The sequence below is a fragment of the Monodelphis domestica genome, chromosome 5, assembly GCF_027887165.1.
Source record: "Monodelphis domestica isolate mMonDom1 chromosome 5, mMonDom1.pri, whole genome shotgun sequence".
In the NCBI taxonomy this organism is placed as follows: domain Eukaryota; kingdom Metazoa; phylum Chordata; class Mammalia; order Didelphimorphia; family Didelphidae; genus Monodelphis; species Monodelphis domestica.
Genome location: NC_077231.1, coordinates 241,748,162 through 241,773,676, shown reverse-complemented (window position 1 = coordinate 241,773,676; position 25,515 = coordinate 241,748,162). Strand labels below are relative to the sequence as shown.

Genomic DNA, 25,515 nt, shown 5'->3' with positions numbered 1-25,515 from the left:
TTTAAGATTTTTAAAGCATTTTATGTGGGAGAAAGAGGAAAGGAAGGAGGGGGTGAGAGTACAAGAGGGTGGAAAGAGAGAGAAAGGAGGGAGAATACAAGTAGGAGGGGAGATAGAAAAAACAGAGTGAGAGAGGGATAGAAAGGAGAAGGGAAGAGAAGAGGGAAAGGGAAACAGAGAGACAGAGATATGAAAAACGAGGGAAAGAGGGAAAGAAGGAAATGCAATGAGAAGTTATGTCTCTATCATCAAAAGACCGAGGTTTGAATTCCCTCTGGTTCTTTCTACCATTGTAATCAATAACTAAACATGCCTGGATCTCAGTTTCCTCATTTAAAGAGGGTTAGACTAGATGACCTCTAAGATCCTTTCTATTTCTAGAACCATGACTTTTTAAGCCTATATATTTGATATGTGTATATATTTACATACATATGCCATTTTACAATTTTACATACCTAATATTGCCTTATTTTTCCAACTAGTGTAGCTTCTTTGAGAATGCAAACTGAGATCTCATCCCCAATCCACATACACATAGAGACATACACACACATACACATAACCCATGCACCCATCCTCTATGTAAGCTGATGTATTCAGGTGCCTAGCTAAGTTCATAGAGTCTTATCACCAGATAACAGTAACTCATGAAAGAATCCACAAGAGTGGGGGGGGGGTAGAAATCTGCCAGCCAAAGAAGCACTCCTTCCAGTTAAATCATCCATCTGTTTCAATCTTGAAGAAGAATTTATCAGACCTTTCACTCAGAATAAGTTTTTATAAAGGAAAAGGTAGGAGTAGAACTCAAAAATGGGAAAGAAGGCAATCGAACAGAAAGGAAGAAGGACATCACACCTATGAGCAAATACTGTTTGTTTTACCCCCCTTAGAAAGCTAGTTTCATTTTTTATTATCATTGGGAAGTTTCTAGATAAATTTGATGGACATTTACTGGCCAGATTTGAAAAGTGAAATCTAGTAGGCAATTGGTCTCCAGTAGTCTATTCCTCATACCAATTCATGAAAATCTGTGTCATTTATCTATGCCCTACAAAAGAGCTAGGTTATTCCTTCTTAGAATTTAAGAAGTGGAGAGAAGGGGGAAAAAAGAGGGAAAGGGTGCCTGCCCATCTATGCCAATCTAAAGAGCTGGGAAAGAAGATCAGGCTCCTTGGAAATGAACTGTTAGATAAAATGGAAGCCATTATAACCTGCTGTATCTTCCTTTTGTCCTTTGGGCTCTTAATGGGAAATGCAACCTGGTGATTTTGAAATAGAAAGCCATCTTTTCTTGTTGGTGGTCTGGGACATGATTTGATGTTTTCGCTTTTTGAAAAGCAAGTCTCTAGTACTATGAGACCATAGCATAAACATATCATTCCTAAAATATGGCTACAAAAATGAGAACAGGGCAAAGCAAATGTCCTGGGGCAATGTGTACAGTAAGCAGAGTATATTAAAAAATTGCCAAGAGAAATTCTGCTTCCAACTGAGCCTGTGTTTTTGATATTCTATGCACAGAATTCTCCCACCTGAAGCTGTTTGCCTTCATCACATTGCTACTAAATGTTCACTTTGATGATCTTATTGGAAGGGTTTCCATGTAATAAATGATAACTCTCAAAGAATTCAAGTTGGCCAAAACATGGCCTGCCATGTTTTGATGAGATGTTTTGATGAGATGTCACTGAGGCCAGAATAATTTTGAGGGGTTTTGCCCTCTTCTTCTCACACTCCCACCTCCCTCCAGTTCTCCCCAAATTTAATCTGCGTAATATCACAGTGAAAGGAGACGTGTTTGGTAAAGTATTCAGTTGAAACTCAAGTGGATTGGTGTTGGGCTTTGGATCAATATGGCTTACTCTTCTTTAATACAGAGGTAAATTATTGTCAATGTTACACACTTTACAAGTGCTCTTAGGGTAAAAATGGATGTGAATATGATACGTTGTGCCACCAAGTTCTTTAATACCATTGAACCTTAAATCTAAACATTTAGGGATTTCTTCACACTTCAAGGCAAAGCCAAATTAAGGCAGGTAAATGAGTAAAGCAGGCAACTTAAGTCTAAAAGGCATACATTTTGAAATCTTAAACCCAGTGTATTTTATAAAACTAGTCAGAGCCTAGTTTAGGAACTCTAGAGATAGGGAGATTGTTTCCCTGATTTGGTTAATTACCCAAATTGTGAACTCCAGCTCTGATTCCCAAATAGTTTTAAAGACCTGCTGTAGATTTCCCTTATTGTTCTTAAGAATCCTTCCTTTAACAAGGTGAAGTAGGAATGCTAAAATTTCATAAAAGCCAACCTTCTGCTGGCACTTTGCCTTGAACTTCAGATCATGAGCTTAGTGGAATAAGCAAAGCCATCTTTGATGTGGATCTCAGCCAGCAACAAGCTGCTACCTGGATGGTTCTCAAGGTCAGAGGGACTCAAAAGACCAATCCCCTACAGAGCAAATCTGATGCCTTGAGCCAGGTAAATCATCATGTGTCAAACAGTTGGGGATCATTTCAATTATTCTAGATCCCTGGACTGAGTTTCCATCATGGCCATTTTCCAGTGCTGCCTCTTCTCCATTTATTGTCCTCTTCATCTCCATCATAAATAACCATAACCCTAAAATATAGAGGACCCCCTACAGACCACTAGGAAAATGATCATTTGCCCTCAGGAATAAGCCAAATCTAGATTTTGATAGCTTAAATATAGATACATGAGCTGAAATGTAAAGTCAACATGCTTTTTATCTTTTTAACTTGAGGACCCCAGAAATGAGAATTTCTCATTCTAATCTTCCTCTGATGGGATAACTACAGCCATATTATAAGGGAGGTAAAAAGAACCTCCCACAGTCCATAAACTGAATATTGAATCAATTATCTTTATTATTCCTATCATCAAGTGTTATAGCTACAAGATTAGTAGATAACCTTTGAAGCAAAATTTTGACTTTTACCTTTATTGCCTCCTTTCTCAGTTTGAGAGCACCACGATAAGTTGGGGCTGGAGGAATACAAGGGAGTAGGTTAATAAAAGTTCACATTTGGGAAGTGCTTAAAAGTTTACAAAAATCTATCTTCAACTCAGATAGGAAGTAGATATGTGCTATCTCCAATTTACAGACAGAAAAACCAAGTGCTGAGATTAAATGATTTCTCCAGCATCAAAAAGCTAGTAAGCCTCTAAGCTGAAATTTAAATTCAGCTCTTCATCCTCATATCCAGTTCTCCTTCCCCTACACCATGATGCTTCCTTCCTCCAAGAGTCACCACTTGAAAGATGGTGTCACAGGATCCTTCATAGGCAAGGGTTCCAAAGAGTTCTCCTACCATTTTGAAAGTTCTTCTCTGTGTCTGTTTCCACAGGCTTGGATGTTAGGCATGCTCAGGTAATTGCACTGTCATCCGGCACCAAGTGCATAAATGGAGAATACATCAATGACCAGGGACTCGTGGTCAATGACTGCCATGCAGAGATTGTGGCAAGGAGAGCATTTGTTTACTTCCTCTACTCTCAGCTGGAGCTGCACCTCAGGTAAATTGAACACTGCTGATGCCTGAGAAATGCTTTGTGGTCTTTCATGGAACAAATCTGTCCTCTGGACATCTGAACTTATGTTTCTTTTATGACAGTGTTTATGTGTCTTAGGCTGATGTGTAGTCCCAATATCCCAAGAAACCAGAGCTAGGTATTCCTCAGAGTAGGATCCATGGATTTTTTTTCATTCTAACAGATTTTCCATCCATAATGATTAGACAAGAATCATAAAGTACATTATTAAGCTTTCTGATAACCCTTTGAATATCAGTTGTAGTACCATATGGGACTGCTGGAAAATTGAAAGACTGGTCATCCTGTTCATTTGCTGGCATTTCTCTTCCCTAATAATGACTTTCTCCTGATGTTATTCAGCAGGCAATTTCCAAGGCACACTTTCTCCCTTGGTGGGGGAGGGAGAGAGGAAGGGAGAGAGGGAGAGAGGGTGAACAGAGGGAGAGAGAGAGAGAGAGAGAATGCATGCTTCAGTGACGTTTGTCATTAAAACCTCTCCAAAGGACAGAAGTCATGTTAAGAATACAGCTATCTAGGGAATCCAAGCATGGGCAATTAGAGCTCCTTCTCTACAATACTAAAAACACCATTATAGACAGTAGGTGAAAGGAGTCCCAGACCCAGATATTCTTTTAAATTTAATGTTCTATTCCATCCCTTTATATCCAGTTAACTTCCAGTAGAGGTATTTCCCTAGTTGATTAATCATTTCTGCAGCAAGAAAGACTAGGAAAATTTATTAAATAAATGGGATCGATTTACACCAGATCCAGCTGGACACTGGGAAATAAGCAAGGAATTGAGAGTTTCTTCTTGTATATTCTGTACCTCTTTCAGTTTGGTTTTAATGGAAATCATTATTTTCACTCCTCTGTTATTAATTCCAGAACCTGCCTTATGTTAAAAACAAAAAACAAAAACCTGCACTTCTGTCTCTTGGGAGACGAGAGCTATTACTCTCTCTGAAAAATATAATTGCATCGATCCTGCTTCAAAGCATGTTCAGTTACACGGTTATGTTATTTGGATCAATGTTACCTTCTCCCTGGTAAACTTTCATTTGGGCTCTGGAGGCATGCCAAGTCAGCATCAATAGATCTCTAGGCTGGGGTGAAATTGCAGTCATTTTCAAAAGGACTTATGGTTTCACATGACCTCAGGCCTCTGGGCATTCTGATTGGGGCATGGAAATGTCCTTACACACTGGTCAGCACTGATTTCTGTCACTGTCAAATACTGAGGAAGATTCATCTCCATTAGGTAGGCTAACATAACATAGTAGAAAGGCTGAGAAGTATTTTCAGCTCCAATATTTAAACTAACCCAGCACCCAAAGAGCTCCACAAAGGGGGCTGATCAGTTTCCCATGATGCTAGGTTATTAGGCTGTCCTTCCAAGAGTAGGAGGCCTCCACAGCTGGTTAGATCTATTGGTGGAAAGCACCTGAAAAGAAAATTAATCCAATCACTCATAGTACCCCAGGTATAATGAGGAAGAAAGTTAGGGTGAGCTGGAAAGAAGAAAACAGAACCACATTTTCATCATGGAATTGTAAAGCAGATGTTTGCAACAACTAAACCTCTTCATTTAGAGAAGGCTGGAACACCTGTTTTTCTCTCTTGGCTTCCAACATTATGGGATGGGAAGGAGAGAGCATGTACTTTACAAAAAGGAAGAATAAGCACTTTCAATGTATCCTCAAAAAGCTGCAGAATGGTAATGAAACAGGAGATAGTAGTATTTACTGCTCTGGGGCCACAATAAATGGAAAATATTAAAGATCACAGATTTAGAGCTGTAAGGGACCTTAGAGGCCATCAAGTCCAACACCATCATTGTCCAGATGAAGAATGGGAGGCTGAGAGCGAAAGCGAATTGCCCAGAATCACATAGTAAATGTCAATGGAAGGATTTGAACATAGGTCTTTCTGATTCAATGTCCAAAACTCTAGCCTCTAAAGAATATCTCAAATTCTAGCTCATTCTTGCCCAGCACCTCTTAAACCAATATAATTCTTGTGTAGCTATCCAAAAGAAGAAACTGGACTTGAAGATTGTAAGATGAGAAGAAACTAAAATTAAAGGAAGCAAGGGGAAAAAAATTTAAGCACTTACTACTAGCCAGACACTGTGCTAAGCACTTTACAGATATGATCTCATGTAAGCCTCACAACACCCTGGCAAGGCAGAATTATTATTCCTATTTTAGAGTTGAGGGCAATGAAGCACATAAGTTCAGTGACTTGCCCAGGTTCACATAGCTAAAAAGTCTCTGGGGATGGATTCAAGCTCAGATCTCCCTGACTTGAAGTGCTCTATCAACTCTACTCTCCAGTTGCAATTAATGCTTTATACCAAATATATACCACACTTAGATCAAAGACGCAATCAGATTACTTAGTTAAGTCATCTAGAAAGTTTTTATTTTTAACCCATGTGAACACATGCTATATTTTCCAATATAGTTTATATGATAAAGAGGCACATTTTCATTCTCTGATAAAAGCAGGGGGAAAATGTTAGGAAAATAAGAAATTGGCTATCAACTTTCTTTTATCTTAAAATAAAAAGACCAAATTCACCTAAAATCAATAATGGCTGTGAATATCAACCATCTCATCTAATGGCCATGACACTACATAATTGAAGACAGAGTCAATTTCTGTAGAAGAAAGCATGATCCTCACTCATGAATGTAAAGAACATGTCATTTTATTTTTACCAGGATTTCAAAGTAGGACCTGCCTGAGGCAAAAGTAAAAAGCTGGATATGCTTGATACCCTCCCACCAAGATTTTCAGCCTTCTCTCCATTTTTTACCCATTTGTGCCCCTGGTCTTACCTGCACCCAATTTCTAGAGCCTCCATGGCAGCCTCTCCTCTGTGACTTATCTGATTCCCAACAAAAGGTTTCCCAATTTCTCTCAACATTGAAATATATTCTCCCCTTGCCAACTCTCTTAGCATATTGGAGAAATTCCCCTCACAGATCAAAGGGTCATAGAATTAGAGCTGGAATGGGGTAGTAGAGTTTAATGAACCCAACATTCTTCATTTTACAGTTGGGGACATTAAAGCTGGAGAAGTTGTGACTTTTCCAGAGTAACACAATTACTTAGGATCTGAGGTAGCATTGGAACCCAGGTCTTCTTGACTTCAAGTTTAGTATTCTGTTCATTACTCTGCATTGCCTTGACATTTAACAACTGCTAGATCCCAACTAATGAGAATAATCAATTCTCCTAACGTGGTCACATTATTTGAATTAACACTGCATATTTCCACTTGAACATTTACATAATTATGATCTTCAAATAGTGCAACTTTGAATTCATATGACAGTTCAGGGGATGCATTATTGGAACCAGTTGGGACCTAGGTATTATGGAACAACCAGTTGAAAGCAGTAGTAGCTTTCAGGAAAAGAAATGACAGAGGAGAATATGGTAGAGGTTTCTAAGCATTTAATTTATCATGGAATAGGGATTATTCTTGTTTAGCTTGATGACCCCAGGAAACTATTCTAGAAACAGGTGGAAATTACAGCTAGAATTTTTAGCTTGCTGTCAGGCAAAGCTTCCATACAACATATCCTTTTGGAAGAGTGAGGGGTTTCCATTTGATGAAGGTCTTCAAAAAGAACCTGAATGACATCTTTTGTCAAGACTGTTTTAGAGAAAAGATATCTGGTAGATAGCATTTAGAGTAGATTGCTTCTGATGTTCTAACACTGGGATTCTGTGAACTATTTAAAACTCTAAACTAATCCTAAGAGAGAAGTAGACGAGTGTGGTGGATCAAATGCTAGACATGGCATCAAGAAAATCTAAGTTTGAATCCTGCCTCAGACACCAATTAGCCAAGTGACCCTGGGCAAGTAACTTAACTTCCACAAGTCCCAGTTTCTACATCTGAAAAAAGGAGGATAATAATGGTACTTACTTCACAGACCTATTGTAAAGGTCAAAAGTGAGGATTTTTATAAAGTAATTTGGAAACTGTAAAGTATTCCATTCAATGGGAACTAGTAAATGTTATCCTTTAAATTAAAATATGGGATAATGATAGTTTAAGGTATTATCTCTCCAAGGTAAATTCATCAAAGAAGGGAAAGCCTTTATATCTCAAAGAAATAAGTCGTTCCTTATAGAATTCTATATTCTATCAGTGATTTACAGAAAAACTTACCTCTCAAAATTACCTTACATAGGCACTTACCCCCTTGTCTACTCACAATGCTGACTTGTGACTGTATGGAATACAGAATTAACTTTCTCCATACTTTATTAGTCCTCCCCTTCTACCACCCCCCTCCAGATAGGGATTGGATATTAATAAGTTACCTGTATTTATCACTTTAGGTTTAACATGTCCTTTTCATGCATTCATGCTCTCATTTGATTCTGACAACATCTTCTTGTAATGAAGATGGTATAAGCATAGGGAAGTGGTGGGGTGAGGGACTAGACCTAGAATTTCCTTGTGAACAACTCTCTCTACCAATTAAGATCAGCATCTAATCCTCAGTTTTAGACTGTTACCTAAAGCACTGGGAGGATAAGTAAGTGTCTTGCCCTAGTCACCAAGTCAGAATATATATTCAAGGAATGGCTTGAATCCTAATTGTAAGGCTGGCTCTCTCTCTAGATATTATTATCATTCCTTTTTGATGGATGAAAGATAAAGACAACTGTCAGAAACATGAAGTGACTTGTACAAAATTACACAGCTTATAAGTAGCAAAGCTGAGACTAACTCCAAGAAGCCAGACTCTTGGGATAAAGGAAACGTATACTCCTAGAGTCAATGAAGGCTAGTCAGGATGATCTTCTTGTACCAAGCACAAGAAGGTCTCCTGTTCAGGAAACATATATCAATAAAATTCATTCATTATATACAATGAAGAGAAAGTTTCCACTTAGTGAGATTGGAGATCATGAAGTCTCAGGATCATTATTTCAAGTCTTCAATCATTGTGTTTAATCACTGTATTTATCATCTCTTTTCAAGAAACCTATCCTCCTTGGTCCCTTCCCAGTCTTTTATCCTATCTATGCTATTTCATCCCTTAACTCTACCAATATAGTATAATCAATTGGATCTCTCAAGCAGCTACTTCATTTATTTGCATAACCCCTTAGAACAAGTGGGAACTAAACAAAAGGAGATGTCCCAAATATGATTTGGAAAACATTCAAAGACAGCAGTTGCTTGGCCATAATTTTGATTATGCTCCAATAGCATCTTAATACTTTCATTTGTCTTTTTTTCTGACATGTTGACAGCTAGCTAATGACTGACATCTACTGGTATCATAGTATCTCAGAGGAAGATGCCAAGTATGTGGGCAGGATGCCCATAACCATAAACCATATGGGGTTGGGGTGACAAGTCTTTTTAAATGTAGACAATAATTTATCCTGATTCCTAGCTGCTCAAAATACACATATCTGAAAACTACTATAACTAGATTGAGGTATCATTGGGTGCCAGGAAGGAATTCTGAAATACCGAGGTATTCCCCTGGGAGGAAATTGGTCTCCAGATCCTGTTTTCCATAGGTGATCATGGGAGTCTGTGGTTTAGACTTCTTATTTCCCTCGCAGATTTAAGAGTCCAGAGCACAAGGAGAAAATGTTCACCGAATACAATTTCTCTTCAAAGAATCCACATTAGTGGAGGAAAAAGTAAAATCATTAGAACCAGAAAGAACCCTTGTGAAAAAACTCAGTCACAACTTTTTCAAATGCTTCCAGTCCCAGACAAATCCAGAGAAATTCACAAGATCAAAAAATGAAATAATACTTTCCTTCTAAAAGACAAAACTTTTAGGAATGTGGCTGCCAGGGGAAGCTAGGTGGCTCAGTGAAAAGAGTCAGGCCTGGAAAAGGGAGGTGAGACTCAGACACTTCATAGCTGTGTGGCCCTGGGCAAGTCACCTAACTCCAATTGTGTAGTCCTTACTGCTTTACCTTAAAACTAAAACTTAGTATCAATTCTAAGGGAGAAAGTATGGGTTAAAAAAAAAAAGAAGAAAGACTATGGTTGCCATCCCAAGTAATAACCACATGTTACAATAGAAAGACCATCGACTCTTGGAGGCAGATGACCTGAGTTCAAATCCATTTACTACCTGTGTGACCTTGAACAAATTACTTAATATATTCACACCTCAATTTCTTCTTTTATAAAATGAAAAAATTAGTCTATGTGACCCTTCTAGCTCTTAATCTATGATCTATACGATTTAAGGGATCATGCAACTCTAAGATTTAGGTGTGTATGCACAAACAATGCCTTAACAATTTTTTTCTGGGGAGGAAGATTTCATTCCTTGACCAGTGCTTTAGGTTCAATTTATATAAAATCCATTATCACAATGGTTTCTTAGGAACAAGAACCATACCTTACTGAACATTATATCTACCCCATTACCTACCATAGTATCCTTTTACTTAAAATACATTTTAAAAATATTGGCTGAATGAATAGATTTCCCTGTCTCACTTCTGGTTTTTGTTTGTTTGGCCACATCTGTGATTCCCATCAACATATAGGAAGTACCAGGATGTGGGAAAAACCCTCCAATAATGAAAATCAATAATTCCTCTAAAACTTTTAGTCTTGGATTAGGGTTCTTTTTTTGTGACATGGCCCCTTTTGGTGGTCTACTGAAGTGTATAAACCCCTTCTCAGAATAAAGTTGTGTTGTTTTTTTTAAAATACATAAGAAGGGGTAGATAGGAGGTCCAGGGAATAGAGAGTCAAATCTGGTGGTAAAATGTCATGGGTTCACATTAGATCTCAGACACTTCCTAGCTGTGTGGCCCTGGGCAAGTGACTAAATCCCAAATACCCACTCCTTACAGATCCCCTGCATTGGAACCCATTTTTAGTATTGATCCTAAGACAGAAAGTAATGTTTATTTGTTTTTTAAACATAGATACATTAGAAAACATGCATTGTATCACAAAGGAAATCAATTAAACTGAAATTGAGGGGTTTTTTAAAATGTTTTTGAAGAAGTTCATGGACCTCTAGTTAAGAAACCTTATCTTAGAGAGTCAGCTGGAACAGCAAGAGGGTGTGTGACTTGCCTATATTTGCACAGCTAATATATGCCCATATTATGGGCAGGAAATGCATATATCCTGACCCTAATTCTAGCAGCTCTCTCTCTTCAATGCCACACCCTCTAATGAACACACGTTTGGGGGGGTGGAGGGTATAGAATGACAAATGAAACAAGGCAAAGAAGGTCTCTTAATTCAAAACTAAGGGCAACCCTCTTAAGAAGGGCAGGCCCCCTTCTCCTTTTTCAAGTCATTCATTACACCTTAATTTCCTTCTTATGACCTTCAATGGTTACCAAGCCTCAAATAAGACATTCTGTCTCCTGACTTTGGACATTTTCAGTGGCTCTCTCAAATGCCTGGAATTTTTTACTTTGTCATCTCTGCCACCTGGCTTCCCAGGATTCCTTCAAGTCCCAACTATTCCATAAGCAGCTTTCTAATCCTCCTCAATGCTGGTGCCTGACCTCTGTTGATTAGCTCCAGTTTCTCCTGTATTTATCTCATTTGTGCATAGTTGTTTGCATGTTGTCTCCACCATTAGACTGGGATTTTTTTTTTTTTTTGCATCCCTAGGGCTTCTGGCCCATAGTAGGCATTTCATAAATATGTCATGGCTGACAGAGGGCTTCTCTGCTGTAGCTTGGGAAGGTAGAGGGAGTTTTTTTCATGAGCAAAGACCCCAATCCAGGGAATTGTAGTTTCTTTGAGTCTCCCTGCCTACCTTTGGTCATGATTGGGTGAGGAAGAAAAGGGGAAGCCTACATAGTAGAGTCCTGACAGTTGGGATTTCTTCCTCGTCGTTCTGCCTGTCAGTTCAGGCTTCTTCTTTCATCTCCCTTTTCTCTTTCCATTCTTTAAACTCGACCCCCTCTGCCATTAGGAAAAGCCAAGTTTAAAAGCCCCATTCTCTAATCAGAACATGCACACAGAGATCTTGGTCGGTGTCTACGGGAAAAAGCGAGGCATGGCAAAAGATAAACGGGCCAAGTTAAACTCTACCCCAGGGGGCAGAATGCACTGGCAACTCTGATCAGCTTGTCTCACTCCAAGCAGCAGGGCTGCTAAATATTTCAGAGGGTTGGCCACCAGGGGAAACCGTGCTGCAGGAAGAAAAAGTCCGGGGGGAGGTCGAGCGGGGCTGGAGAGGGTGGCGAGAAGAGAGAAAACCAGAGCCAATTGCCTAGTAGGAATGTGTCTGATTTGGAGCACTCAAAATGACCTGGAACCTCTTTATGATCATAGCAAACAGCGAGAGGACTCCGAACGATCCATCTTCATGCAGTTGAAAGAGGGAGGCTACAGACTGAAAGAGAACATCCTATTTCATCTATATGTGAGCACCTCTCCCTGCGGAGACGCACGCCTCAACTCTCCCTATGAAATCACAACAGACTGTAAGAGACCACTTTTGACCCTTCCCCTGACAAAGGGCACAAGCCCCGACCCCGACCCCCACCCCCACCCCAACACACACACCACGAGTACTACCACCAATAACCGTCATCACTGTTGTCAGTGTCGTCCTCAGTATCATTCTCTCCCTCTCATCTCTGGTTAATAATCCAGAAGCCACGTTAAATAAGGATGTGTCTATCTGGTGTTTGTTTCTTTATTAGGACATGGGCTATCTTCACCAACGATATCTTCAGAAAACTTCAAGTAATTCAGAGGGTCTTTTTTTTTTAATTCACTCAGAAATGTCCATGTAATTAAGACAAAAGCAGGTTTTAGGCAATTTTTTATTTTGAAAAAAATGTTAATTTATAGCTTCTGTTTTGAGACTAGATTTGTTTTCTTATATGATGCAACTACCAGCATCACTGAATACTCCTTAGAGGGCAGTGGAGTGGCACAGTGGGCATAATGTTAAGACTTGGAGTGAAGAAGTACCAAGTTTGAGTCCTGCCTCAAACATTTACTGGCTGAGTGACCTTGGGCAAGTTACTTTAACTTTCCTATGCCTCAATTTCCTCAGCTTTAAATGAGGATAATAATAATAATAAAATAAGGATAATAACAATAATAAACTCACTGCATGTAACATGCTTGTTATAATAATCAAAAGGAAAATATTTTAAGTTCTTATAAACTTTACAATGCTATTAAAATGCTATCATCAAAAACAACTGATACAGTAACCATATGACAACTTATACAGGATTACATTCATTGTCTTCCACCTCTCTACCAAGAAGGAAGCACATCTGATCTTTTCTCTTGATCAAAATTGATTATTATGGCTTGGCAGAGTCTAACTTCCTTTCAATATCATACTACATTTCTTTACATGTTGTTTTAACTTTTCTTACTTCACACTTCTTCAATTCAAAGAGTTCTTCCCAAGATTTTCTGAAAGAAATCCACCAAAATGTTTTAAATTTATTTTATTAGGTTTTTGTTTTTATATCAACTGCATTTCCAAATTGATCTGTTCCCCCTCCTCTACCCAGCAAGTCACTCTTAAATTCAATAAGATTTGAAGAAGTGCATGCTCTACCTTCCTATTTATTTTCTCTAACGATGCATAACTACTGCCATTACAATAGTATACCATAGTCTATTCAGCTATTCCTCAGTAATGGACACCCAGTTTTTTCCTTCTTTGTTGCTACAAAAATGTCATGTTAGCTCTCTAATTCTCCTCTTCACTTGGCACATGTGTCATTATAACATGTGTATCCTAGGCTCAAAGAACATGAATGAGAGTACATGTTGAGTGGGTCACTCAAGAAATGCATGCTTTAATTCAAGTTCTGGGGAAGAACTAAGTGAAGCCTTTGCAACTAAACCAGAGTCATTTAGGAGACTCACTTTAGGGGAGAAAAATCCAGTCTTAAGTTACCTTAGTGATACATAGACTCTTCTTCCTCTATGAATATAATGCTATAGGAATTTACCTGTGTGTTCTCATTTAAGTCACTTCACTTTCTCCTTCTCTAAAATGAAGCAGTTCGCCTAGATCAGTAATGGTGAACCTATGGCACAGGTGCCAAAGATGACACCTAGAGCACTTCTGTGGGCATATGGCTGCTTCATTGCCCAGGTTCACTACTAGACAGGCAGAGGGACTCCAGGGAGTTGCTTCCCTCCCCCTCTCCATGTCTGAGGACATTTTTTCACATCTCCTGCCCCTCTGCCCAGAAGCTCAATGGGAACGCATGGAGGGTAAGGTCAGCAGCTCATAGGTGGCATAGCTGGAGGGGAACAGAGTTTTTGGGTCACTCCCCTCCAGATGTCTACACTTGCTGAGGACATTTCTCACTTCACCCACCCCTCTGCCAGTAACCCAATGGGAGTGCTTTCTCCTTCCCCTGTGTAAAGTGAGGAACAAGTAGTACCCAGCATGTGGGGGAGGGCCATGGCACTCAATCTTTGGGGGGGGGGTGGAACAAGGCCAAAAACTCCTTCTCTAAAAGGTTCATCATCACTAACCTAGGTGACCCCTAAGGTCCCTTTCAAGCCTATATCTATTTTTATTTTCATTTTTTTCAAAATGAAGGCATTTATTGAAAAGGAATAATAACAGTATCAACAACACTTCTCTCCCATAAACCTGATGTCTTAATCTCGGTCCATGGAATGGCATGGTATCTCTGCAGTAGTCTTTTGTGGACCTGCTCATAGGCAGGACACATCAATTTGGAAACACTCCAGGCAGAGGAAAAGAAGCAACTAAGGATACTGCTGAGGCATAAGTACCAAAACTGAAACCATCTCCCTGATGATGAGTTTTCTGGTAATGAGTTTGGGGGGTAGCGGGGGTGGAGTGGTGAGGAGAGAACAGGAAGGAGGATCATGATGACCATACTAGAATCAAAACCAAGCAGAGGAGCTCATGGCAAATGAAGGACACATTCATATGGACATTATATTTATATATATTATAAATATACATTTATGAGTAGATATAAGATAAATAATACAATGATTTTGGGGGGACTCAAAAAGCTGAGGTGATTGCCTAAAATTCCATTGAGTAAATATGTATTGTGTCTCATATGAATAGCACCCAGAAACTGAATGCCTTTCCAGGGGTGATTGGGAGAAGGTTGGGAGGTTATAGAAAAAGGCCAAAACACAATGTGAAAAAGCTTAGAAGAACTTTCTTTTAAAAATAAATATGAAATTTATGGAAGAATTTCTTGGCTTAGATAAGCAGAAAATGTAATATAGAGCTTAATGAACTCGTAAAGAAAAATTAGAAAAGTTAAATGCTTAGTGTAAATATACATGACCTATGTCTACATGATATAACATAGCCATTTAAAAAAACCTGTAAAATGTGATCACTTATCGAGCTACTTAGAAATCGCTTTCATTTTCCTCCGTGACTTTTGCCACTATAAAAATATGATCTAAGACTTCTTCATACTCCAGGGGGTAAAAGTCTTTCAAATGAATCTAGTTTCTTATTGCCATTTTGATCTGTAACCCTCCTAGTAGGAATCACAAGAGGTCAGAATTAGAATAGCAGGAAATTTCAGACTCACTAGCAAGTATCTTGCTTCTGGACCTGGCAGTGTTACTTGAATTCAGAAAATGTTCCACATCTCAGCATACTGGGCACCAAAATGGTTTCTTCAGACCTACTATCACTTTATAGATTCATGAAATATTCGGGCTGGAAGAGATTTGACATATCAGTGAGTCCAAGTCCTTCATTTACAAATGAGAAATCACTGCCCTTGAAAAGTGAAGGGAATTGCTCAAATGGACTCAACTAAAATATAGCCCAACTTTAGTATACTTTTCCTTACATCATGGATGATTTAATAAAATTTAAACTGTATCCAGGCTCAGATGCACCTTGGGATTCATTGAATAGGTATAGGTGCCTCATCTTAATGGCTTTCTTAGAAGTGACAGGCACTAGAGAGAAAGTAACTAAGACATTTCCCTCACACCCATACTATATAGAATGAGCCAGATAAGCATGGAGTATTATTATTACAACATTTATCCTAGAAACTGACCTGAAGGTAGACAAGAATTTCAATTAGTAAGTCAACAAGCAACTTCAGGAGACAGCTGGGTGGCTCAGTGGATTGAGAGTCAGGACCAGAAATGGGAGGTCCTGGGCTCAAATCTGGACTCAGACAATTCTTAGCTGTGTGGCCCTGGGCAAGTCACTTAATCCCTATTGCCTAGCCCTTCCCACTCTTCTGCCTTAGAACCAATACCCAGAATTGATTCTAAGACAGAAGGTAAGGGTTTTTAAAAAAAAAAGCAACTTCAATGCTTTCTACGTGGCAAGTCCTGTGGTAAGCAATGGGAATAAAAATAGATATAAATCTAAAGTCCTTGGTCTCAAGGAACTTACATTCTAACTGGATTTTATGGTATGCAAAGAACTATGCATATACAAGATATATACAGGGTAGAAAGAAAGTAATCATGGAGAAGAACCTACAGTGAGTGTGGAAAAAAAGAAGGAATTAAGAGGCTCCTTTCCCAGGTAGTAGAAACTATTCCCTCAGAGCTTTAGGGATAGCCCTAAAGCAGTGATGATGAACCTTTTAGAGACTACATACTGTGCCCCACCTCACTCCTTACTCCAGGGTGAAAGTGCTCCCATTGGGCTACCCAACAGAGGGGCAGGTGATGTGAAAAAAATGTCATCAGGCATAGTGGAGAAGGGAAAGGGAGCAGCTCTACCCGAGCCCCTCTGCCTTTCTAGTAACAAAACAGGGAGAAGGGGTAATGCACATGCCTCCAGAGAGTGCTCTGTGTGCCATCTTTGGCATCTGTTCCATAGGTTCATCATCACTGTCCTAGAGTTATCCTCTCATCATCATCATTTGAAATCAAGTAGTCAGCCTGATGATTGGCTTCTAGAAGTCTGCGACCCAGATTCCCATTAGTACTTAGAAAGAGTCCATGGGAGACAGCTCAATCTTTGAGAAAACATGTGACAAAATGATAACTCACAGCTTCTCAGCTTCTATTTATGGCACATTTTTCCCTATAAAGGATACTCATGGAATTACCTATAGGTATGATGTAGCTTTGCTATGGACCTCCTTATAGATGCCAGAATCTGCCTTTCTGCAGTGAGTCCAATTAGTTCTGAGCTTCCAAAGCAGATACTGCAATCAACAATGGCTAAAATCCCAGGAATGTAATGAATACAGATTTGAAGAGTTCAAATCTTCCTGCCACAAAGGGGGTGATTGCTTTGCCTTTTCCCACCCATCCCCCAAATAATTCTACATAAGATATTTTACTATAATTGCTCCTACATTTATCTTATATGTCTTGTTTATGTAGCTATTTATATTTTATTCATTTATTCATTTTTATTTGTATTGTTTGGGAATAGCTAAGTGGCTTAATGGACAGAGCCAGGCATAGAAATGGGAGGTACTGACCTCGGGCACTTCCCAGATGTGTGACCCTGGGCAAGTCACTTAATCCCCATTGCCCAGACTTTACCCTTCTGCCTTGGAACCAATACATAGATTCTAAGACAAATGATAAGGATTTTAATAAAAATTTAAAATTTTTTAAAGAAATCTCATGGATTTTACACTAATAAGTGGCCTAATCCCTATGTCTGAATTTAGGATTAAATCCACTTACTAGCGGTGTGATCCTAGGCAAGCCACTTGGCCTCTGTTTGCATAAGTTCACTCAACTATAAAATTGAGATAATGGCAACATCTACTTCCCATAGTTGTGAGAAAGATGATGTGTATAAAGCACTTCAGACAGTGTCTGGCACATAGTAAGTACAGTTTAAATGTTTTCTATAAGAGCTATGATTAATCTTTTAAAACACCTCCTCCCACCCCAGGGTAGGACCAAGTCTCTCAATCACTGAGAAAAGACTCCCTATCAACATGACTCCAGTTCATCCAATGATACTCAAGGCCTTTTATCACAAAGTCTGATTGATTCAGGTATATTTTGATATGGTCAAAGTATCAGGGCATAACATCTCAGGGCATTTTAAGTGGAGTGGAGTTATTGATTTTCTTGACTCAATGACCTCCTAAAACACTAACATCTAACTGGGCTCTGAGAAGGCAAGGCTCTTGGAGTATTTATAACTTGGATTTTATTTCTCCTTTTTCTATTGATGAAGAATTAGCTCTGATGTTTCTTCCTTTGCCTTTAAAGGCCTTTGAGAGGAGTCAGGATGAGGTAGATGGCATCTCTTGAGGAAGACACTATTATTTAGGGGACTTTCTATAATAGTTTTCTTAAAGACCCTCTGAAAGAGAGGCTTATCCTCTCCCTAATTCAAATGCAAATATTATCCACCCATACTTTATTAAATATTTTTTTTACTTTTTTTTTAAACCCTTACCTTCTGTCTTGGAGTCAATACTGTGTATTGGCTCCAAGGCAGAAGAGTGGTAAGGGCTAGGCAATGGGGGTCAAGTGACTTGCCCAGGGTCACACAGCTAGGAAGTGGCTGAGGCCGGATTTGAACCTAGGACCTCCCATCTCTAGGCCTGGCTCTCAATCCACTGAGCTACCCAGCTGCCCCCTTTTTTTTTACTTTTTAAAAGACTGGGCCTAGGAATGATATGGATGACCAGAGATTAATCCAAATTTATAGACAATGAGGATACTGCCATTAGTTAATGGTGGAGAGGTGGAGCAGTCTAGGAGATAGAAGTTTTTTCAAATGAGCAAAAGGATTTGTTCATGACTTAATCATCTGTGGTTGACAAGGTCAAGAATTCCAGCTCTTTGTGGGTCTGGATTAAAGCTTCAAAAATTCCTCCTCATTCTAGGACTGTTTGCCATTCTTAACAAGCAACCATAACACATTTCTCATGCTGTGGATGTAGATGGCACAGAACCATGAACTGTGAAGAGTTTAGAGCATGTAGAAAAGTTACACTCTATTCTCAGGAAGTGTCCTATCCCTCAAGCTCCACTTACCCCCCAATAAATATTGGAAAGCTTAAGAGCTAATAGGTGAGAACAAATTCCCTCCTGGCCTCTGCCTCTTAGAATCCCTGGTTTTCTTTAAGCTTCATCTCAAGCACAATTTTCTTCATGAAGCCCCACAGCCCTCTTACACTTAATAGGGACCCCACCCACACTACATATTATTGTCTCTGTTCTCCATAGATGCCCATATTGCCTTTCCCCAATTAAAATGCATGCTCCTCAAGGACAGGAAAAGTTTTTATTTGATGTGCTTATTCCCAGGGCAGGGCATAGTCCCTGACACACAGTAATCTCTTAGTAAATGCTATTGATTGAAAATTGGTACTTCAGGAACTCACTCCTGGTAAAATGGAAGGTGACTAGGATAATAGCTCTATACCAAGGTTTCTTAACTTTGTTCAATAGGTCTCACCACCACAAAAGTGTCCACAGATTTTTTTTCATCCATGAATTTGGGTGAAAAAACATTTCTATTTTCATTAACCTCTAATTGAAATTCACAACTTCCTTCGATTTGTTAAACATTATTTGAGAAAGTCCAGAGGCATCATCAGGCTGCCAAAAAGCTGTGATTTACACAAAAACATGGCAGAGCCTCCTCTCTACAGCTAAAAGAGACCTACCTCAGCCATCAAGTCTAACCTGTTTCATTTTACAGACAAGGAAACAAATTCAGAAAGGGTAAGTGATTTGCCTGGGGTCACACAGGTAAGAGTGACTGTCAGAAGGGGAATTTGAGGTCAGGTCTTCAAATGCCAGGGTAAGCACTCTGTCCGCTCCCCCACTGGCCTGTCATCCTTTCCAAAATGGTCATTTTCATGTCTTCACAATCAAAGATGGAAAGACTATATTAAAAAAAAAGCCCTTGATCGGTTACACTAATTCTTCATAGAGAGACAGGATTTATACCAATTAATTTGTGATGAGGTTAAAAAACATCAGAATTTCAAGCATCCATCAGAATGGAATGGCTTGCCAGCTCCACCTCCCCCCAACACCTCCTTCCTCCACCGCCCCCAGGGGCTGCTTCACTTTCTTCTGCCAATGTGCTATTCTGCCTTGATGGCTTTGGCTTCATTTTTCCCTCACTCCCTCTTTTGGTCTGCAACACACCATTGCATCTCCTCCACATGGGGCCTGCTGCCTCCTTGCCTCTCTATTAACCTACAGCTGTGCCATAGCTTTCATACAAACACACACACACATAGGCACACACGCTTATGTTCAATAGTGTACCCATCTCAATTGGATCCACAAACATGCTGCAAGACTGAATTCCGAAGGTAATTGAAGAGTGCAGACAGAAAAGGGGATATATTTTCCCTTCTCTCAATGAAGACAAAGAATCAATAAGAAGTGGATGAGGCATCTTTAATACTTCAAAAATTATTCCATGCATTTTTTATTTTTTATTTATTTATATGTTATTATTTTATTTATATTTTTATTATTTTAATTATTTATTTAAGCACCCACGTACGTAAAAGTCTTACTAAACCTAATTGTGAATTCTTATGTATGTGAATGTTTTATATATACCCATATATATATGCTTAGATAAATCTAGAGAAAGATAGTTCTAGAACTATCTATAGAGAGAGGGAAAGGGAAGAAAAGGGTGGAGGGAGGGAGAGAAAGAAAAAAGAGAGACAGCGAGATCAGCAGCTGTTGGCCAGTCTTTGGATGGCAATCCATTGAGTACCTAGCCAGCCTGGTGCTTGGATAAAAGATACACAACTTGTCACTTGGCCATCACCTAAAACTTTTCCAGATGGGGAGGATGTGTTGGAATAGGGTCACTTCTCTGTCACATTAAAAACAACAGGAGGAGATTTTAATAGAGAAACTGAGGACTCCATAATGATGTTTCTTCAATATTTTATAATCGTAAAGCTTAAAAGATCAAGTACTCTGACCTGCTGTCTGGAGAAGCAAGATGCTGAATTCTACGCCAGTCCTAACTGCTTTGTTAGGATTTGTAGCTGGTCCAAAATCACAGCAAGAGATCTGATCTCTAGGTACCAGACTGGGAAGAGATTTGAGGATATTAAACATTTCCGCACCCCTGCTCAACAGCTTTGAACTTATGACCCAATATTACAAGCTGGACCTACCTCCTTCAAATGGCTCTAATCCCAGAATCCTCGTATTTTGCTCAGCTCTCACCAAGGGTGCTTGGAAAGTCTTTGTCCCCAGAGGCCCTTAAAAATGAGCTTGATAGCAATCCAAGATATTTTAGGTCTAGTTCCAAGTGGGAACAAGAAGCACATATCATCCCTATTGTCCAGTATGTACTGGAGCTGTCCCAAGTTTGCTTTCAGCGAGCCCACAGAAGATGAGTGGCCATCCCAATACTTCTATTCAACTAAAAAAGCAGTTATTTTGTACATCTGTTTGAAAAGAACATTAAATATAAAGAAATAATAGCAGGATAGTGATTTGGCTTAGTAGATTCTCTATCTAAACTCCTTTGTAAAAGATGAGAATAAGGCACCAGTAATAGTATACCAATAATTTCAATTATTAAAAAACATATTTTATACACCAGCACACAAAAAACCAATGGCTATTTACCCCTCCCAGGATTGATTCTCTCTGAATTTCACTCAATATAAGACAAAAGTAATAATAATTAGCTTTTTATATTAATTCCTAAATAATAAATGTGTTTAAAAGTTTTATAGATGAAAATTTTACTCTATTACAGGCAGCAAAGTGGCAGTGGTTAGAATACTGGTCCTGCAGTCAGAAAGACCTAGGTTCAACTATTACTTCAGACACTTACTTGCTGTTTGGGCTCTGAGCAAGTCACTTAACCTCTCTGACTGTTTCCTCAACTTTCTCAACCTCTTCAAAATGGGAGTCATAATAGCACCCACCTTCCAGGGTTGCTATGAGGATCAAATGAGATGCTTGTAAAGTACTTGGCACAGTGCCTTGAACATAATAATTGCTTAATAAATGCTTGTTTCCTTCCTTTCTTCCCTGTATTCATTTTCTCTATTGCTATCCCAATATGGCGCAATGGAAAGAATGTTGGTTCTAGAAAAAAAGGACCTGAGTTCTAATACTGATTCAGCTATTCTGCTTCCTACCTGTGTGATCTTTGGCAAGTCACCTCTCTCAGCTTCAATTTCCTTACCTGGGCGATGAGGTAATTGGTCTAGATGGACCTCTCTGCCCTAAATCTAAGATGATTAATTCTTTTTTTTCCTCTGAGACAATTGAAACAATCACATATGTAATTTAGACAGAGAGTTTTTATTTGTGCAACTATTTGCTCCTTTGCACTCTTGATTTTTCCCCCAGAAAATTAATGTAAATGGGGACTTTCCTTAGGTCTGCAGCCTATGCTCTCTTTCTGTAGCCTTTTCTCCTCTTTCTGAAAGGAAAGATCATTGCCCTCTAAGATCTACCCAGGACTCCATCATTTCCTAGGATCCTCTAAGTCTGGGCCATTTGTATGCACAAAACAGGCAAGTCCCTGATGTTTTGTACCCTTTCTTATCTTGGGAAAACTATAAATTCACTCCAAAACATTTAAAATTAATCCCTTTCCATTTCTGGTTGGATTGACATTTTGTTCAGGCTGAAGTGGCATCTTCAACTTCCTCATGCCGTTTGTAATTAGCTGAGATGCACCAAGGGAGGACTGGCACCACGAGATCAGAAACACTTAGCTTCACAGTGGTATTGATCAAACTGAACAAGGGAGAAGCCAGGGACTACAGCCTGTAACTTACAAGTCCCCAAATAAACACTCCCTGGAAATATTTCAACCACCTGGCCCTTCAGGCAAAAAAATCATGCCCACCAGCTAAATTCTGCATAACCACTGAAAACAACTTGTTCATTCAAATCGGGTTCAGTGTTTTCATGCACATTTAGAGTCTAAGGTCTTTTCTAGGGGAAATTTACTTTTGCACAGCCTGTGAATAAAATCTCTTTCTTCTTAAATTTAGCAACCAACGTTTCAAGAGTGTAATCAAGAAAGATAAAGGATTTTATACGTTCAAACATTTCTTTTCACTGATGGTTATTAAGTTGAGTTTTAAAGCAAGTAAGAATAGGGAAAAGAAAAATGGAAGGAAGAAAAGAAAGAAATTAGTATTTCAATACCATAGTTTTATCCTCCCTGTGTAAACTATCATCAAGAGTAGAATCATGGGTTTAGCTAAGTGGTTCAGTGGATTCAGAGCCAGGCTTAGAAATAGGAGGTCCTGGGTTCAAATATTGCCTCAGATACTTTCTAGCTGTCTGACCCTGAGCAAATCACTTAATGCCCATTGTCTACCCTTTGCTGCTCTTCTGCCATGGAACCAATACACAGTATTGATTCTGGGATGGAAGGTATTTTTTTAGAAATTGTTAAAAAAAAGGAGGAGGAATAATTTTCATGTTTTTATATATGTGTATGCACACACACACACCACATACAAAACAATCATATTATAGTGGGAAGGACTTTGGTTTTACTATTACTACTACCAACACTAAATAACAACAACAACAACAATCTTAACTGTGTTAAAATTTTTATAGTCTGGATCTGAATATTTACTTTGGTGGTCGCCAGGAATTTAATTTCTAAATCCCAAAATGAATTACTAAAGTAGAATGGAATTTATGGTAGTTTATTTTTACAATAGAGGAAAGATATTAAGGAGGAGAGAAAAAGGGAGAGAGAGGAAACTCTGGCTTGCTCTGAGCCAAGTAGAAATTCTAAGGCCCTAATCACAGAAAAGAGTCTCAAGATGATGGGCCTTTATTGGAGGTTCACACCTCCAGAAAGGCAGGGAAACTATGTCAGCCTTTCACTCACCGTGGTGACTGTCTAAAAGAAAAGCAGTCTGAAGTCTCCTGCACGAGTTCCTCCAGGGTTGAGTTCCACAGTCAAGTCCCAGTGTCTGTCTTCCAGTCTTTCCTCCAAGTGACTCTTCTTTACTCCAAGCTCGAGACTGATTGATCCTCCAGTCCAACTCTGAGTAAGAGTTCTTCCATCTATCTCTTCTGGCCTCTGTGGTCCTCTATTTAAAGATCTTTTTCTCTTGTGTCACCTCCCCTAAATTTTCCATCTACCAATCACAGCAGATGCTCTCTCCAGGACTGCCCACTCTTTTAGTTGATACCTTTTTTGGTTAGTTTATACTTTTTTTAGTTATATCACACTTTTTGTAGTAAGTTCACACCTTTAGTAGTTACTTTTTTATAGATTAAAATGGTATATCTACTTCAAATACTGAATTAACACTTTTGGGAGTTAAAATCTAAAAAATAGACTGGGGATTACAATTCAATCTTCACAATAAAGGAAGAGCTAAGTATCTTCATTGTTACAATCAGTAGGTAACCAAATCCAATCTTAACAGCTGATATTTTACATAGCAATTTTATTTCATAAAGCACAATTAGCATGTTATCTCATTTGATCCTTGCAGCAACTCTGTAGATACTAGTATTATTCCCATTTTACAGGTGAGGAAACAAAGACTAAAAATCTCAGAGAATCAATGTACTTCACTATAAATCCTGGCTCCATTAGACAATTCTCTTTTCTCTGGATCTATGTTTCTTTATCATTGGGACCACCCCTACAAGGTAATCAGCAGGCAAATATCTAGGGGGTTCCTAGGAACAGACTTCCTTCTAGGTAATACTCTTTACTAGGCTTCTTTGCTCACTCCAACCTGCTCTCACATTCACAGCTCTAGCTTCCCAGGGAAAGACATCTGCTACACAATTACACTCAAATTCTCTGCCTCCTCATCTCCATTTCTTACCTTCCCTGGATTTCTTCAAGTTTTGGCTAACACCCCGCTTTCCATCAGAAGCCTTTCCTGGTCCCCCCTTAATTCTGATGCTTTTCCCTTATGAGTTTACCCAAATTTAGTTGTTTGGACATAGTTCTTTTCATTTGTCCTCCATTAGATGATGAACTCCTTGAAAAGAGAGATTATGTTTGCCTTTCTTTGTAGCTTTACTTAGCTCCATGCCTGACACAGAGTAGCTACATATTAGATGCCTGTTGATTTGGCTTGAATACTTTCAGGGCACTGGAAGTAACTGTTGAGAGCAACAGTTGCTCTCAACTCCCTTGCTCGCCACCAATATGTTTCCATTTGCACTCATTATGATACACTTTTAAATGTTTTTATCCCCAAAAGGTGATTATTGGATTTATTTAATAGGATACACACTAAACATAATCAAAGTTCTTCGATGACAGAGATCATTTTTTTAAATCTTTGTATCTTATATTTCTAGAATAATCTTATACTTTTACATGTTAAAAATAACCATTTACTTAAAATTAGGGCAAAATAAATAAGAAAATAAATACTTATATATTAAAGCAAATGCATAAATGTTAAAAAAAAATCCCCAATCTGCAAATAAACTTAATTCACCCTCTCCCATCAAGAGACTGGGTATCTCTGGGAGAGAGAAGACACACACTTACAGGAACCTGGTGAGGAAAGTACATGAGGGAAGAAACCCCATTTTCTCTGGGTAAGGTAAGTTTGGCCTGTAGATTTTGATATCTTTGGTCTAGTCAGGGACATCTGCTCAATAAAAAGTTAGTGATCTTTACCACTTTCCAGCAGGACAATTCATCTTTTCTTCTATATCCAAATGCAATATCCACAGACATTTTTAAAGGATATTGAGATACCATTACCTCTTAACTTGACTAAATAGTCCTCCTTCACCCAATGGCAAAGCTGCAACTTCAAGAGTCATTGGAATTGTCACCTGTCAGTCATTAAACATTCATTAAACACCTACTATGTTCAAGGCACAGTGCCAAACCTGGGAATATAAAAAGAGGCACCAGACAGTCCCTGCCCTCAAGGAATTCACAATCTAGACAATTCACCCAGAGGTGCACTGCACTATCATAATAGATCTCACAGTAAACATGTTCAAATGACTCTCTGAGCAATGCAAACCAAACAACCTAGCCGGTTCTTCCT

General features: G+C 38.9%; 1 protein-coding gene across 3 annotated transcripts in view; it reads left to right on the top strand.

Moving 5' to 3' along the window:
- The window catches only part of ADARB2 (adenosine deaminase RNA specific B2 (inactive)), a 693,422-nt gene that overhangs the window by 628,132 nt on the left and 39,775 nt on the right, over positions 1-25,515 (top strand). For all 3 annotated transcript variants that reach the window (XM_007504707.2, XM_056799997.1, XM_007504706.2), the window contains 2 exons: positions 3,373-3,541; positions 11,879-12,030. In XM_007504707.2, coding sequence (XP_007504769.2) covers positions 3,373-3,541; positions 11,879-12,030 — 321 coding nt within the window. The remainder of the gene's footprint in view (positions 1-3,372; positions 3,542-11,878; positions 12,031-25,515) is intronic.